This window comes from Boleophthalmus pectinirostris, unplaced genomic scaffold, assembly GCF_026225935.1.
Source record: "Boleophthalmus pectinirostris isolate CB_2022bp ecotype Guang Dong unplaced genomic scaffold, ASM2622593v1 HiC_scaffold_7, whole genome shotgun sequence".
NCBI classification, from domain to species: Eukaryota; Metazoa; Chordata; class Actinopteri; order Gobiiformes; family Gobiidae; genus Boleophthalmus; species Boleophthalmus pectinirostris.
The window spans coordinates 8,188,329-8,204,633 of NW_026571473.1; the positions used below are offsets into that span (position 1 = coordinate 8,188,329).

At 36.9% G+C, this 16,305-nt stretch overlaps 1 protein-coding gene and 1 non-coding gene across 2 annotated transcripts in view; one reads left to right on the forward strand and one right to left on the reverse strand.

Moving 5' to 3' along the window:
• Positions 1-16,305, reverse strand: part of hmcn1 (hemicentin 1) — a 113,264-nt gene that overhangs the window by 29,084 nt on the left and 67,875 nt on the right. The window contains exons 33-53 of the mRNA XM_055164762.1: positions 15,529-15,634; positions 15,287-15,456; positions 13,540-13,694; positions 12,251-12,374; positions 12,037-12,138; positions 11,103-11,279; positions 10,329-10,480; positions 9,635-9,758; positions 7,329-7,504; positions 6,229-6,325; positions 5,736-5,858; positions 5,174-5,329; positions 4,321-4,602; positions 3,493-3,660; positions 3,267-3,380; positions 3,060-3,146; positions 2,524-2,715; positions 2,099-2,272; positions 1,437-1,550; positions 1,190-1,335; positions 262-412 (exon numbers count right to left, since the gene is read on the reverse strand). Of these exons, the coding sequence (XP_055020737.1) occupies positions 262-412; positions 1,190-1,335; positions 1,437-1,550; positions 2,099-2,272; positions 2,524-2,715; positions 3,060-3,146; positions 3,267-3,380; positions 3,493-3,660; positions 4,321-4,602; positions 5,174-5,329; positions 5,736-5,858; positions 6,229-6,325; positions 7,329-7,504; positions 9,635-9,758; positions 10,329-10,480; positions 11,103-11,279; positions 12,037-12,138; positions 12,251-12,374; positions 13,540-13,694; positions 15,287-15,456; positions 15,529-15,634 (3,090 nt within the window). The remainder of the gene's footprint in view (positions 1-261; positions 413-1,189; positions 1,336-1,436; positions 1,551-2,098; positions 2,273-2,523; positions 2,716-3,059; positions 3,147-3,266; positions 3,381-3,492; positions 3,661-4,320; positions 4,603-5,173; positions 5,330-5,735; positions 5,859-6,228; positions 6,326-7,328; positions 7,505-9,634; positions 9,759-10,328; positions 10,481-11,102; positions 11,280-12,036; positions 12,139-12,250; positions 12,375-13,539; positions 13,695-15,286; positions 15,457-15,528; positions 15,635-16,305) is intronic.
• trnas-aga (transfer RNA serine (anticodon AGA)) lies at positions 15,992-16,073 on the forward strand. Its single transcript has one exon. It is a non-coding gene; the product is annotated as a tRNA-Ser (tRNA).

Below are 16,305 nucleotides of genomic sequence, written 5' to 3' on the forward strand. Positions count from 1 at the left end.
AACAACCAAGTTACAGGTCAGATCTTTGGACAGGTGAGCACACTCACAGTAAGAATGCATGTTTTCAAGGTATTTTTAGCAACAGAAACACATGGAATTGAATAACTGACAGATATGTTTAATGTCATATTGTGGAATTTTAGACAATACAATAACATCTCCATGGAAACCATCAAGATTTGGACCCTCATCAGAAAAGTTACATGATGCACCTTAAAGTATTTTTTAGTTGATAATGTCCTTTTAGTCGACCCAGTTCACCTTGTATATTTACATCAAAGTCCTTCTCGTCCTCTCCTGCGATGTTTGTGGCCACACAGGTGTAGCGCCCTGTGTCTGACACCTGGGCATGTTTAATCTGCACAATACGACCGTTGGCTGTGATAGACACATGGTCATCTGCCAATAGGACCTAAATACATAGAAAACAAGACAATGGAGTCAGGAGCCAATTTTCACACTTTATTATGGCAAACTGAGTAAGCATCCCTGTAAATGTTTTGAGCTTCAAATCTTGTACAACGGTGAATGGATAGTAAAATTACTCTTCTGTTATTATGTCCTTAAGCCAGACACTGCACCCACCTTTGCTACAATGAATGTGTTGTGTGCGTGAATGACTGGTGATGACAAGCCGATAAAGTTCATTATAAGTGTAATCCATTATTATTAACATGAATAAAAGTGCAGGTATTGGTTTTATCATCATTTGAAGGATTAGATGTCAAGTATTTTGTTTCTTATTTGTAAATGTCCTATATTACACCAATGTTATATTGCCCTATATTACACCATGTTATAATGTTGTTACCTCATCAAAACATACCATACCAGAGTTGTGTTTTCTTTCATTCACACATGTTTGGGAAACCCTGCATTATTAAAATCTCCAACGCTCAAAATGCTGTTCTGTGAACTATGCAGAATTTGCATGTTAAACATGTCTGAAACAAAAGATAACTCCAGATATGTTTGTGAAGATAATTTTATTAGTTTTATTTTAGCCTGTGCAACACTTCTAATGATTTATATCCATCTAATCTATCTTTATCTTAAACATTTAACACAGTTTCCTTTGGGATCAATAAAGTATCTATCTATCTATCTATCTATCTATCTATAACAAGTGTGATATGATTCATTATTCTAAATATCTCCCATCTCAATTGTAAAATTATATGTAAAGTACCTGTCCGTCCTTGTACCACTGCAGAGCTGGAGTTGGAAAAGCCTGAGCTGCACACTCCAAAGTCAAAGTGCTGTTAACTTTGATTTTCACCTCTTTGGGAGACAGTCCTTCTCCTGGGATGTCATTCTTATTGATCTGTGGGGGGACTGGAGTCAAATATGTGTTTAAGGAGGGTTAGTTGTTTAATTCTTACTTAATTAAATGTTTCTTATCACATAAAAAGCATTAATAATATTTAAAATCCTACCGTAAACTTTTACTTCATAGTGCTTTAGAGTCTCCCCAGCCTCATTAGTGGCCACACAGGTGTATCTCCCAGCATCCTCCTCTTTGGCATTGAGAATTTGAAGTGTGCGTCCACCTGTAACACAAAGTATTATAATGCCTATACTTTACTACTTTATTTTCATTTATTTTGTAATTGTTCCAGCAGGGGGCCCACTACCTGCTAACTTCAAGATGTTATTGCTTTGCTGAGAATGTTCCGCAGTATGTTATCAGAGTTATCTCGTATATAATTACTAACAATTGAAGTTGAGTATTGTGCATTTATTGCTAAACTAAATACTTGGGAGGTGTCATCGACTTGTTTCCATGGAGATAAATGCATTTTATGCCATCCTGTGGGACATTCTAGGCAAACCAATAATATATCAACATCAAAACAAGCACATAGCAGACCCTCCACCAGAAAAGATACATTGTGGACTTTTAAATTTGTCTAACCAGTTAAAACGGTTTACTAGGCAAGCTTGAGGTCTTAATTGTATGTTATTTTCAAAGGCAACCTCTTGTTTAGTGAGACTTTGTAATACACTTTTGTAGTAATGTGATTTACAAATAGAGTTATTCTTATTATCATATATGTCAATTCACCAGTCTCTGCTATATTTTAATCAAACCCCTGACCTGGTAGGACTCTGACACTGCGCGTAGACTCAAATGGGGAGCCATCTTTGAGCCATGTGATCAGAGCTGGAGGATAGGACTGAACTTCACACACAAGGGAGGTGGGACTGCTCAGGGTCACTGTCACTTCCTCTGCAGAGCCTTCAGGACCAGACTGAGCTATGGTGGGAACCACTGAAGGACAGAGAAGAAGAAGATGTAGTTATGAGAATATGACAGATTTAGAAGAGGCAAAGTAATTCAAAGTGCTTAATACAATAAAATTCACAATAAAAAAATCACAACACAATAATATAATAACAATAAATAACCATTATGAAATTTAAAGAGTAACATAACTTTAAAATAATATGAATCAAGTCACAGTAAAAAGCAATACCCTGAATAACTACACTGCACTAAAGAAAATAACTGTTAGTTCTTACCTAGAACATTGAGGTTAAAATGGCGGCTTCTGTCTCCGGCGCTGTTTGAAGCGTGACAGCTGTATCTGCCTGTGTCTAAAACCTGAGCCCCGCTGATGTGGAGGAAACGCCCATGAGACAGAATCTGATGAGTCAAATCAGGCTCCAGCAACTGACCGTCCTTCTGCCATTTGATCTCAGGCACTGGGTTACCTGAACAAGGGAGATGACTGGAAGTGAATGATGTAAAAGAACCTTTAGAGTGATCTGGTCACAGTAATTCCATTTTCCTTGAATGTTTGATTTTATAAACTATAACATTACACTACATTACTGCTGTATTGTGCACTGTCCCTGTATTATTATATACTGTAGATAAAAGAAACTAAACTTAACTATCAGGAATGTCATAAAATTTTATTAAAGTTAAAATTTTAGTCTAGTTCTAGTTAAAGGATTCCTGAGTAGTAAACATATTAAATTAATAAAAATAAGCAAGAAATTAACCCAGAGATAAACAATGTTATATTGATTAGTATGCAATGATAGATACTTACCAGTAGCCTCACAGGTCAGAGTGATGTTGTGTTTCTCCTTTACTTTAGTGTCAAGAACAGTTCCTTCATCTACAATGCTGGGTGGCACTAAATACATGAGGAAAGAGGAAAATTTGTAGTCAAAACACATAAAAATTAAGCATTCACATACAATAGCTATTTTTAAAGATATTTTTTGAATAGGCTGGCTTAAAAAAAAGAAAGTACCCAGGATCTTGAGATCAAAGTTCTTTCTTTCCTCTCCAGCAGTATTTGACACAATACAGGTGTATCTCCCAGCATCCTCCACTGTGGTATGCATTAGTCGCAAACTTCGTCCTCCTTGTAAATTTTTAATAAAAATAATAAATAAATACATTTTATATTAAAATAAAAAACTATATATATAAAATACACAGATTATTTTGTTTAAAACTACTTATGAGACAGGCACCTGAGAGGATGCGTACGGTGTTGGTGGTTGTGATTGGCTGTCCATCTTTGAGCCACGTGATGTCAGGAAGTGGGATGCCGTGGCCCTCACAGTTTAAAGCCACTGGGTTCTTCACCACGACACTGATATTGTCTGGAAACTGAATCTCACCAAGGATCGTGGGTGGGACTGTAAAAAGAGAAGTAATTCAAATTTATATGGCACTAATATTACAATTTGCTGGTTCAGCAACTAATACATGTTGTTATTTGTTAACATAATAATTTTTGTCTTGACTAAAACTTTAAAAAAGCTATAGATTTATGTCAACAAAACTAGATAAAACTAAACAAAAATTAAAAGTTTGGAAAACTAGTTGTAAGGTTACTTCAGTGTATTCCTTCTTGATTCCAAAAAACAAAACCAGTCCAAATAACAAAACCAGACATGTTTATTTGACATTTACAAAGTAAATATCAAACAAACATCTTTTGGACATCTGGCAGAATTTTCATGAAGTAGAACAGTATAATTATCAACAACTTAGTAAGGAAAACATACTTTTTGGATTGAGTAAATTCTGTGTAAAACAGTTCAGCAAAACAACAACAACACAAAAGGTGAGCATGTTTAAATGAAAAACTGTTGGCTAATGTGAGCTTGTGACTGTATTATATATTACTTGAGAGAGATCTTTAACAGCATAAATCAGCTCGCCTATTGCAGTTACAGTTCTTTCTGATCAGGTTGTGTTAAACATAACTCAGATTAAATTCTAATTTGAGTAACAGAGCTTCAGACAGAGCAGTACCTACAGTTAGCATCAAATCTACAGACATTCATTCATACCATGTACAGTGATGTCGTGCTTGCTGTCCACTTGCCCGGCCACATTCACAGCAATACACGTGTACCTCCCAGTATCAGACACTTTAGCGTCTTTAATCTGGAGCAGTCTGCCTTCGTTCAAGACTTTGGCTCCATGCTGCCCTGTGATTGGTCGACCATCTTTTAACCATGTGACTGCTGGGCGTGGCACCCCTTCGGCGGCGCACTGGAGAGAGAGGTCCCCTCCTTTGATCACAGTAAAGTCCTCCAGGTCGCCCTCACTGGGTCTGATGTATGGGCGAACTGGACAATAGAAATAAAGAAATATTTAGGGCTTTTATAAAAACTATTGTGCTTTTTGCATTTATCTGCTGTGCTTTTTGCAAGATTTTATTAGTATAAACGTATATTTAAAAGTGCATTTTATTTGTAATACCTATTTGGGTTGTGATTTTGTTCAGTGATAGTAATTTTTTAATAATTAAGATTTGATTGCCCAGGCAAGATACATACACAACAGGGATGGGCAATATTGAATAATATATTTTCTTTTTTTGAGAATCCCAATAATTTGGATGATTTTATGGCAATCCAATAGAAATGTGTTAAAACATGTCCTTGAATGTTTTGCAGTATGTTATTTTAAATATACTTTTCAGAACAAGGTTCACATTATTCAATATCTTGCCCACTTCAACTACAGATGTATCTTTATTAGAATTTTATAAATTTTACATAAAAAGACAACTTAATAAATGTAAAAAAATTAACAATACATATGGGTTGTATATATAATACATTATATAAGTAATTGCTATCTTAATAACATCTGTAGTAGTATCTGATAAGTTAAAGTAGTAGTTTAAAGGAGTACCATAGACTTGCAGGGTGTATTCCTTGGAGCTGGTCCCTGATGGGCTGGAGGCTGTGCAGGTGTAGGAGGCGGAGTCTGTTCTGTTCACACTCGAGATCTGAAGCTGGCGACCTCCAGACAAAACCCTCACCCTCTGACTGGTTTTCAAGTCTTTGCCTACAACATGTGTAAAATAATGAATCCATTAATCATGCACAACTTTTACACTTCAAAGCTGCACTATGTAGCTTCCAAATGGGGGGTATTCCACTGGTAACAACTGGTACTAAACTGGGACTAAATCCTGAACTATTCCTGGTCTAGAAAAGGACTAAACCAGAACTAGAACAGGACCAAACAAAGTCTAACATAGTAGACTTAGTAAAGTAGTAAAATAAAGACTAAAACAATGCTCAAACTAGGACCCAACAAGAACGAGTATGAACACACCCTTAATGCCATACTGTCAAGCCTTCTAAGTAAAGCAACTACATCTCCACAATCTCCATGGACACGGCAGATGTCCCCTCCAGAAAAGTTACAGACTGCACTTTTAACTTTAATATATTATTTATAACCTCACCATTTTTCTTCCAGATGAGGCTTGGAGGAGGAATACCACTGGATTCACAAACCAAAGTGATGAGTCCTCCTTCAGTGACTGTTAGTGGAGAAACCTCTTCAGATCCTCTAATACTGGGGGAAACTGTAATGCCAACAAAACACCAAAAGGAGGAGTCATTGTGTTAGAATCAAATTTTACCAGCTGAGAAACGAAAGATCCATCACTCAAACTATCCTAAAACTCAATTTAGACACAAAGCTAAAAGGCCTACTCTAATACCAATATTGAGACCATGATTATAAGTAAAAACTATAGAATTTTCATACATTAGAAAGTATTTTTCAACACCAAATAATGACACTTTCTTTATTATTGCGATGTTGTCTTATACTAGTTTTAATCAAGAGCTAAGACTATTCAGATAAAGTTAGTACAGATTAGTATCCTTTTATCAGTATTGTTAGCAACCCTATATATATATAGAAAACCTTGTCTTGCCAAAAGCACTCACCCCAAACATTGAGGTTGTAGTTCTTGTCAGTTTTTCCGGCCACATTCGTAGCTTCACATGTGTACCGTCCTGAATCCTGCATCTGTGCTCTGGCAACCTTAGAAAGCAGATACAAAAAATACAATTTTAAATAATTTACATTTAGAACAGGAAAAAAACGCCAACCACAACTTTAGCAATTTATACTAACAAATAAGTGAACGCAATGAACACATTTATTTCTTAATATTTTGTGGGTGGAAATTTTTCAGGAGGGGGTTGTCTCCACAGAGGTGTTTATCAGTTTGTCTGAAATATTCCACTGTATTGCTTTAAAGATGCACTGAGTAACTTTTCGAGTGGAGGGTCTGTGTCCATATTGTTACTTTGTCTGGAATGTTTCACAGTATGGTATTAAACCTTTCTCTTCATGGAGACCAAACTAGACCAAGGTACAGGTCAGATCTGTGAAGAGGTGACCCCACTCCCAGTCAGAATCTCTGTTTTTGTAGGTATTTTTGGGCTATAAAAGCACCTATAATTGAATAAATGTAAGGTAGAGCTGTTTAATTTCATACTGTGAAATATTCCTGGAAGAGAGCAATGGCATTTCCATAGAAACAAGCAGGTGATAATCAGTTACAGGTGCTGTCTATCCGCAAATGTGAACTGTAACTTGGGTTTATGAGATCACTTGATTTTCTCTATGGACATAGAGGTTTAATGCTATAGTCTTGAACATTCCAGGCAAAGCAATAACATCTCCATGGAGAGAAGCAGATGGTGGACCTTCCATCCAAAAAGTTACACAGTGCACCTTTAGTAACAAAAAATTCTGTCCAAACAACTTTATATACTGTCTAATGACTATAAAACACCTCTACACACATGTTCTGAAATGCATGTGATTTTTGTATTAGTTTAGCATTTCATATTGCTATCTTCTCTCAAACGTTAATGCTCCAGAGCATGTTTAAAATTTGAACCAAATCCTATAATTAAAACCAATAATAATAGTTAATTGTAATACTAGTAACATTAGATAAACCAAAATTGTGTAGCCCTATTTAGTAACTTGATGAAAGACTTGTTGGCAATTGAACTAGTCATTACTGGTTTACCTTGAGTAGACTTCCATCCTCAGACACAGTGAGCCCGGGCTTTCTGAACAGAGGGCGTCCATCTTTGCGCCAGGATAGCGTCGGGGGAGGGATGGCATCGCTCTGACACTGCAGCTCCACAGGCTCACCCAACATCACCGTGGCATTCACCTCCTCACCCTTTATGTTCGGTGGCACTGTCAAAACAACAAAATTAACATTAATGGACCCATATTGCGCTACTTTCTGATTCATGTTATAATGTTGTTTCCTCATCACATACCAGGAGTCGTGTTTTGTTTCATTCACACATGTTTAACACAGTTAACAGAGTTCTTCTCTCAAACAGAAAACATTCTATTGCACCTTGTGATGGAACAGAGCATTTTGAGCCCTGGAGATGGAGACAGACTAATAAAATTGTTAAACATGTGTTTGAGGAAATAACAACATTATAACACAGTTTACAGCTCACAAGAGTCAAATTTGTGTAATATAGGACCTTTAAATTTGGTGGCAGTTAATGGGGATTCAAATAAATAAACAATAAAAAAAAAAAAAATGTTATGATAGTTATCAGAAGATGAGATTAACATGAGGTAGCTCATGTTAATCTCATCTCATGTCTTGTCCGTCTCTACTGAGATGCTATTGCTGGGCCAGGAATGTTCCAATGTATGGGATTATCTATCACGAGCTAGTGATACCACAAGGCCAAATTACAAGTCAGATCTGCGGAAAGACAAACCCATCCACATTAAGTTTCTCAAAGTTAATGCATAGATATTTTAATGCCATATTGTGGAATTTTCTATTCACAATTCTGCCATACATTGACATTGTTTAGTGCTTCTTTTTTGAATCCTCAAAAAATGATGAGAGTCTTAAAACTCAAACATGAAAAGTAAAACACCAAAAATGATTTCAAACCACATTATTTTACATCTTGAGTAACTGACAAACAGCTCACAGTAAAAGTAGCTGTTGCAGTGCAGTCTGGGCCCAACACAGGAAGCTGCTGCTGAATGGGAACAATTACCTCCACAAATCCGCCTCATTTCTCTGGACAGACTCAGTCCAGTCTCCCTGAGGACACGCCGTCATGTGCATGTGGTTTACAGAGATACATAGATCAGGACAGACACACACACGCACGCACACACGCACACACACACACACACACACACACACACACACACACACTCAGATTCCCTCAGTGACTTCTGCTTTGACTGGTCTATTAGTCCTGTCACAATACAGAAGTTTGAAGTATTAAGAGGATATATTGCTACAGAAAATATCACAATAAATGATAATATTGAATTTACTTCATGCCACTGTTGCAATAACCCCAAAGCAGGCTATTATCCTGGTACAGTGGTTCTCAAACTGTGGTATGGTACAAAAGTTCCTTCAGAATTAGTTTAATCCAGATACTTGTGGTTTTGTCTGACTGTAATCAATAATAGTCCTGTTTTAGATCTGGTTTAGATCTTACAAGTATTCTGAAGGCAAAATATATCACTGTCCTCATAGACCCATTTCTGAATTAACTTAGTGTAAAAAATATATGTGTTGCAACATATAGGCAGTTATGGCAGCACTTCAACTTTCGGGAAATGACACATCATCTGGATGAAGTCATTGAAACAGAAACTTAAAACCATACTTCAGAACTAAAGGAACATTTCCATGGAAACAAGCAGAAAGACAACTTCCTTCAGGACAAGTATGAGTAAGAGTCATATTTGTGGAGATGCAAGGCAACTCAAAGTTTTTTAGTGCAACAAAAACATCTAAAATTAAAAAAGCTTTTATATTAGCTTCTTGTTGGCTAAAAAGTTATCAAGTGGAGTTTTATTTTGTATATAATTACTCATAGATGTTAATTATTATTATGTAAATCTCAAATGTTAATACTACAGTAAAATAAGAAAAAGTTCCTCACTGATCTGATCTGTTATGTTTAACGCATAAAGCTCACAAAAGCCCATTTTGTGTAATATAGGCCCTTTAATATAACTCTTATTGTGACAGGTCTAAATGTTGTATAACACATCTTCACCTCAGCTCTGCATCAAAACTGCTGAAGTTTATTTGAAATGTTAAACTCAGTCAAACACATGTTCTCCTTCAGGCTTTTTTCACATTTATTTTTATACGACTTAGGTGGATCTACTGCGGTTAGGAGCAGCCACTTATAATGATTAAAATCTGTGACTTAATGGAGGAAATATGCAAAGGGGTCTGTCTATAGTGCACCAGGTCTTATAATGTCATTACTCACACAGGAAGTATTGTACTGTCTAATACATGTCTTAACTCACCGTACACATTGAGGTCATAGTATTTTTGTTGTTCTCCTCCTGCGTTGACAGCCACACAGGTGTACCGGCCTGTGTCACCCACCTGTGCACTGCTCAGAGACAGCACCCGGCCTCCAGACAGCACCTAAGGGCGAAGAGCACAGCGTATACTAAATAATAGGGTGGGATACATATAAAATCAATGTCACATGTACTGTATAATATATAGATAACAGCATTATAAAGATTATAGTCTATGCAAATCTGCAAAGAAATAAATGTATTGCACACCAGAGGAGGTCAGGTTTGGAACAGTCTGCTGATTAGCATTAACATTTATTTTTTGTACTTTGTTTAAATTCAAAATGTTTTAAATTAAAATTTTTATCCTTTTACTCCCTGGTTGGACATGGATGGAAGATCAATCATAATGTTAACTATTTTTGGGGTTAACAGAATGACAATATTACAGGGATATTATGACTATCCATCAGAAATATGCTAAACCATTAATTGCACAAAACATGAGTGGACTGTAAATGGGACTAGTTTCTTTCTTTGTGAAAATTTTTAAATCATTTTTTATACTTAGTATTCAAAATATTCACATCTGCAAAACAAGAATTGAAATATTACTGTACCTATTTATCTATATCTCTGACCTATAAGTGAGATTATAGTTGTGAGATGTTGTCAATAACACAAATGTATTCACCTGTATTCCATGAGACACACTGGCCACCGGGCTGCCATCCTTGAGCCAGGTGAGACTGGGCAGGGGTACACCTGTCGCCTCACACTCCAGTCTGACAGGTTCATTGACCACCACAGTGACAGTGCCCCCTCTACTGGAGATGACTGGAGGGACTGCAAAAGGAACAGATCACAAAATAAGGTTTCACACAGAAAAGAACCAAGAAAACAAGCCCCTATAATACTCCCAACACTCAACCCTCACAACACGAGGGTCCAACGTTTGACTCCAAGCTTGCCCAAGCCTTTTTGTGTGGAGTTTGCATGTTGTCCCTGTGTATGGATGTGTTTCCTTCAGACACTCTGGTTATTTATCATGAGGACTTTTTTTTTGTATAGTGAGAATTGTTGGATATTATTTCTGCAATATTATTACATTTGAGCTGTAGGGAGTTGAATTATGAACTAAAACTATACATATCTAATAACTAAAGTGTTGCATTCTGTCAGTTTAATTGTAAAGTGTCTTAGACTGTCCAAAAAAGTAGTATATAAGTCTAATCTATTATTATTATTACAATATACTAGTACTTACACAATATATCGCTCCTCAAAATTTGCTATAGTGACAGACCTTGTCCTGACCAACCTCTCCACTGTTCCTGACAGGTTACCATAGTGACATAAACTTTAACCATGTATATGAATTGGTAACTGATTTGAATGACAGTGTGAAAATCCTTCATATTACATGTAAGCAGTGAAAAATACAGTTTAAAAGTCACATTAAACTCACCAAACACCTGTAGACTGTGAAACATCTCAGCGACCCCGGCCAGGTTCACGGCAACACATCTGTAAACTCCAGCATCTGACAGCTGGGCTCGTTCAATCTCCAAAACCTGTCCTCTCTTCAACATTGTTACTCCAGCTGCACTAGTGAGAGGGCGCCCATCTTTGTACCATGTGATCGCTGAGAGAAGTGACAAGCACAACAATTAAATTTAACACGCTATACATGATTTTTACAAAACTGGACAATTTTAAACTGTTTGCAGTGGTCCAAACATATTCCTCACTCCCCTAACAAATGTCTAGTATTCACCCCGATGAGTTTATAAGCACTTTTCACACTGTGGATTCGTCAACAACAGTTAAAGGACCTATTATATATACTATATTACAAAAAATATATATTCTTGTGAGCTTTAAACCATGCTATAATGTTAAAGTTGTGTATTGTTTCATTCACATATCACTGTCTACGTCTCCAATGCTTTGTTCAACCTTGTGATGTCATGAAGCTATAGTTTTCAAGCAACAATAACATTTTGCTTAGTAGAGATGGGCAATTCTAGGGCTGAAATTATCCAAATTATTCTAGGGGAGGTGTATGGAGTTTAAAAACACAATGAAGCACTTCCTGCATTACTGCATGGCATCATAAGGTACAGCAGAGTGTTTTGCATTTGAGAGAAGAACACAGCCTAACTATGCAGGGTTTGTGTGTTTTTGATGAAGAAACAACATTATAACATAGGTCAGAAAATAACTGATAATAATAATAATATGGGCCCTTCAAGCACTTATTTGACTTCATTGCATATTATGTTAAAATTAAAATGGTCAGGAAATAAAGATTTTGCATCTGCCTTTATAACATGTGCGTCTGATTTCAAACAATCCGTTATAAGTCAGTGTGATTTACGCATTTTTTTTGTGTTTCCTACCAGGTAAAGGGCTTCCAGTGGCCTTGCATTGGAGCTCCGTGGAAAATCCTGTCAAGATGGTCTGGTTTATCATCTCTCCAGCACTGGGAATACTGGGAGGTTCTGGAAAACACATGAAAAACACAATCAGATGACATTTAAGATCTCCACCCTCTCCCTCGATATCAAAGTGTAGAGACGAAGTCAGTTTTTATGTTGTGTTTGTGTGCGTTACCATGGACACTGAGTCGGATGTGCTGCTGTGATTCGCCGGCTGCATTTGTGGCCAAACAGGTGTATTTTGCTGAATCGTCCAGTCTGGCCTTAGTGATTTTTAACAACCTGCCTGCAGAGTCCAGCTGCAAAACACACGCACAGAAGATAAAACAGGAGCATTAAAGTGAGGGCCTAAGCCTAACTGGATTTATGAATTATATATTGTGAAGCAAAGCATCATTCTCTCTTATCCATGAGTAAAGTAAGACAATTGGATCCAGGGCTGAGACAGTTAAGATAAATGGGATCTAATTGTTAATTGATATAATAAACCTCTTAGTTAATAATTGGGTAATGAATAATTGTTATCTAGGCTATATTATGACACTTTTGGTTTTGGGTCCCTCATCTTCATGTTTCTATGGATATATCATTGCTCTGCCTGGAATGTTCCAAAATACAACATTAAACAGCTCTAACTTGCATTTATTCAATCAAACACAGTTTTATAGCTCAAAAACGTCCAGAAATCAGACATTCTGACTGTGAGCAGGATTGCCTCTCCACAGATCTGACTGCTAACTTGGTCTGATTTGGTCTCCATGAAGATAGAAAGGTTTAATACCATACTGTGAAACATTTCAGGCAAAGCAATAACATCTCCGGCAAAGCAATAACATCTCCATGGAGAAAAGCATTTGACGGACCCTGCACAAGGGACCAATTATGCAATGCACCTTGAGCAGTAACTACATTACAAATCATATCAAATATTTCTCAAGTGGCATCATTTTAGTTTCATCTGGAAAAAATGTGTAATATCTTGTATTCACATGCTTTTTGCAATCCAAGTAAAACAATTGTTTGCTGGAGCGTTAGTTGAACACTATAATACATAGAGCAGTGGTTTTCAAACTATTCACACAAAAAAACTAAGCAAAACAAACAAAAAAAAGATAATATTTTGCATTTTGAGCACCACTAGATCTACACCAGATCTAAACAGGACAATTACTGGTCTTAAGTGGGACTAAAATAGGTCTAAAATAGGACTAGACAATTGCAATACTAGTTTTAAACAAGAGAGACAAAGAGGAGACAAAAATGTAGATTAAAGAAACTCAAAATTAATCGAGCACCATAGTTTGAACACCACTGATCTAGACAAAACTTTCATCTGTAGTTTTTAACTTAATAGTGTACTTAATAACATGTTTTTTGCATGTTGTTACAGTCATTTTGCTAATATACAATTGAATTGAATTTATAACTGCACAAAAACATCAACATTTATTTTTTAAATCAAACCTTCAGATGTTCTTTGGTTGTGTCCAGAGGTCGGCCATCTTTGAGCCAGGTGATACTCGGAGGAGGAATCCCACTGGAGATACATTCAAGACTGATGGATTTATGAAGAACCACTGAGCGCTCCCCAGGGCCAGTCGTACGGATGGAAGGGGGAACTGCAAGATGCAACCAAAATATGAAAAAGAATTACAAGATATATTTTTCTCATTAAATTTCAGGAAGACAAAAAATTAAGATTACCCAAAAATGTTGATTCCTTTGAGTTAGCATTTAAAACACACATATAATGTCATTAGACCAGAGAAAGTTTTAATATATGGACATTAGAGATGGGGAATATTGATATATTTGATAGTTTCATTGTCCTGATAACATTTTAAAGTGATATATCCAATCCAGTCCACTTTATTTATATAGCACCTTTCATAAACATGACAGTTTCCAGAGTGCTGTATAGACAAATTAATATAATAAATGTAAATCATAAATAAATAAAAACAATAAATAAAAAGTGTTAAATTGCATGAAGCTAAAAAAAATAAAATTAAATAAAACTAGAAAAGCAGTCAGAGAGCGCAGACCTCCACCAAGGACTACCCCCATTTTTTATATAAATTGCGATAAAATCAGTCTTCTGGATCAGATCCGGATCAGCCTTTGGAATATGAAAGAGGATCCCATTGTCCATCCCTGAGTCAAATTTCATGGGGTTTGGTCAATAATTAACCGAGATATTGAGAAACTAAATTTTTGGCCCCATTTACCACAATGTTAACTAAAATTTCAAAGTGATCCAGAATCCAGGATTTCTTCCGGATCACCCCCAAAATGAAATCAGTTCTTCCTTTTCACATTTCCAACAAATCCTGAAAATTTCATCAAAATCGGTCCATAACTTTTTGAGTTATATTGCTAACAGACAAACAAACAAACAAACAGACAAACGCCGGCAAAAACATAACCTCCTTGGCGGAGGTAATAAAACTAAATAATGTAATAAAATTTAATAAAAGACACAGAAGACCACACAAGAAAGATGCAAGAGTAAAAGTGGGGGCTATTCAGAGGTGGGCGGGGTCATTCATTGAACAATATAGTAGTCGATATACTAGCAGTAATTATTGTGATGGCCTATGTATATATCAATGAAAGTAATACTGATTCTGTGTCCAGTTGCTTGAAACAAATATATGTATGTTTTTGTAACCTTTATTTGTAATCTGCACTTGTTGCTGTCTTTCAAAATAGTTACTAGCTATAAACTGGATTCTAATTGGCTCTGTGCACAAGGGCAGCTGGCTATTTCCAGTTAGAGGGTGGGTCGGAGACGCCATTTCAGCCATGATGTAACGTCTATGAGGTTTTGGCCAAGTCGTGCTAAAATCAGATCCTGATCCTGTGACAGATCTGGAGTGGACAGGGAGCTGGCTATCACTGAAAACATGTTAAAATATTGACAAATGTGAGGAAAACTTCAATGGAGGACAAGTCTGCTTTTACAAAAGGTGACAGACTTCAACCGAAAAGTTACATAATGCACCTTTAACTCTAACATAAAAATAATAATAATAATTTGTAGTAAAGATGACCGGATTATTTGTCTCACAGGGATTGCATTAAGGCGGAAATAGTTTAGCTGATAATTCCTCTGCCTGGAAATAGCCAGCTACCACTGCACATAGAGTCAACAATAATGCTATCAATTTTACAATATATTCCCACGTCTAATGCAGGATTTAAATATTACCATGCACAACCACATTGAAGTCCCTCTCGTGGTCTCCTGCTTCATTCGTTGCCACACATTGAAATCTCGCGGTGTCTGAGACCTGGGCACGAGAAACCACCAAACGCCGCCCGCTGGCAGTCACCCGCAGTCCCTCCCCCTGCCTCACGGGGGTCCCATCTTTGTACCACCTGTGAACATGCCAACGGTGAGAAGCACTGATTACAGATTTGTGTTGTGTGAAAGAGGACAGTGTCCCTCACGTTATTGTTGGAGGAGGGGTCCCAGTGGCCTGACACTCCAGTTCCAGAGGGCTGTTGATTATCACTGTGTCTGTCACACTGTCTCCACTGTCAATGAAAGGGGGCACTGGAAAGAGAAATATAATATATGAGGATTCAACTATTAAGTAAAACTACTAATAGTGTAACCCTTGTAATAGAAGAGAGCAACATATATTTATTTTCCTTTCCTTCTTTTAAATGATCTTCAGTATAATCCCAATTTACTATTTATTTTCTGATTAAAATTAATTCAGATTAACCATAAACCTGTATTAGAAACAACTTTAGCAAATATAATAAAGGCCCAGGCCAAAAGAAGGCCATAAAGGACTCTTTTTAGCCTTCAGTTTGTCAGTTTGTCCAGTCATGTCGCTGCTGTAGCAGGTGTCCTGTTCCCATGGAATGTGCTGAGCACTGGAGCTCTTCCCCTGTTCTATTTCAGGTTGTCGTGGCCGAGTGGTTAAGGCGATGGACTAGAAATCCATTGGGGTCTCCCCGCGCAGGTTCGAATCCTGCCGACAACGGCTCTGTTTTTCCAGCTGTCATCAGCCATTTAGCCAAAGCTTCACAGGCAGTAGTGTGTGTGAGCGATTATAGCGCTCAGAGGATTAGTCTGAGAGTCAGAGAGTCTACTGTGTACACAGGACACAGAGGAACTTTGACATGACATACACCTGTTAGCTATTAGCAAAGATTATGATTTATAAAGCGGAAATATGGGCACTTGTCCTCGACAGGAAACTAAAACTTCTAAAA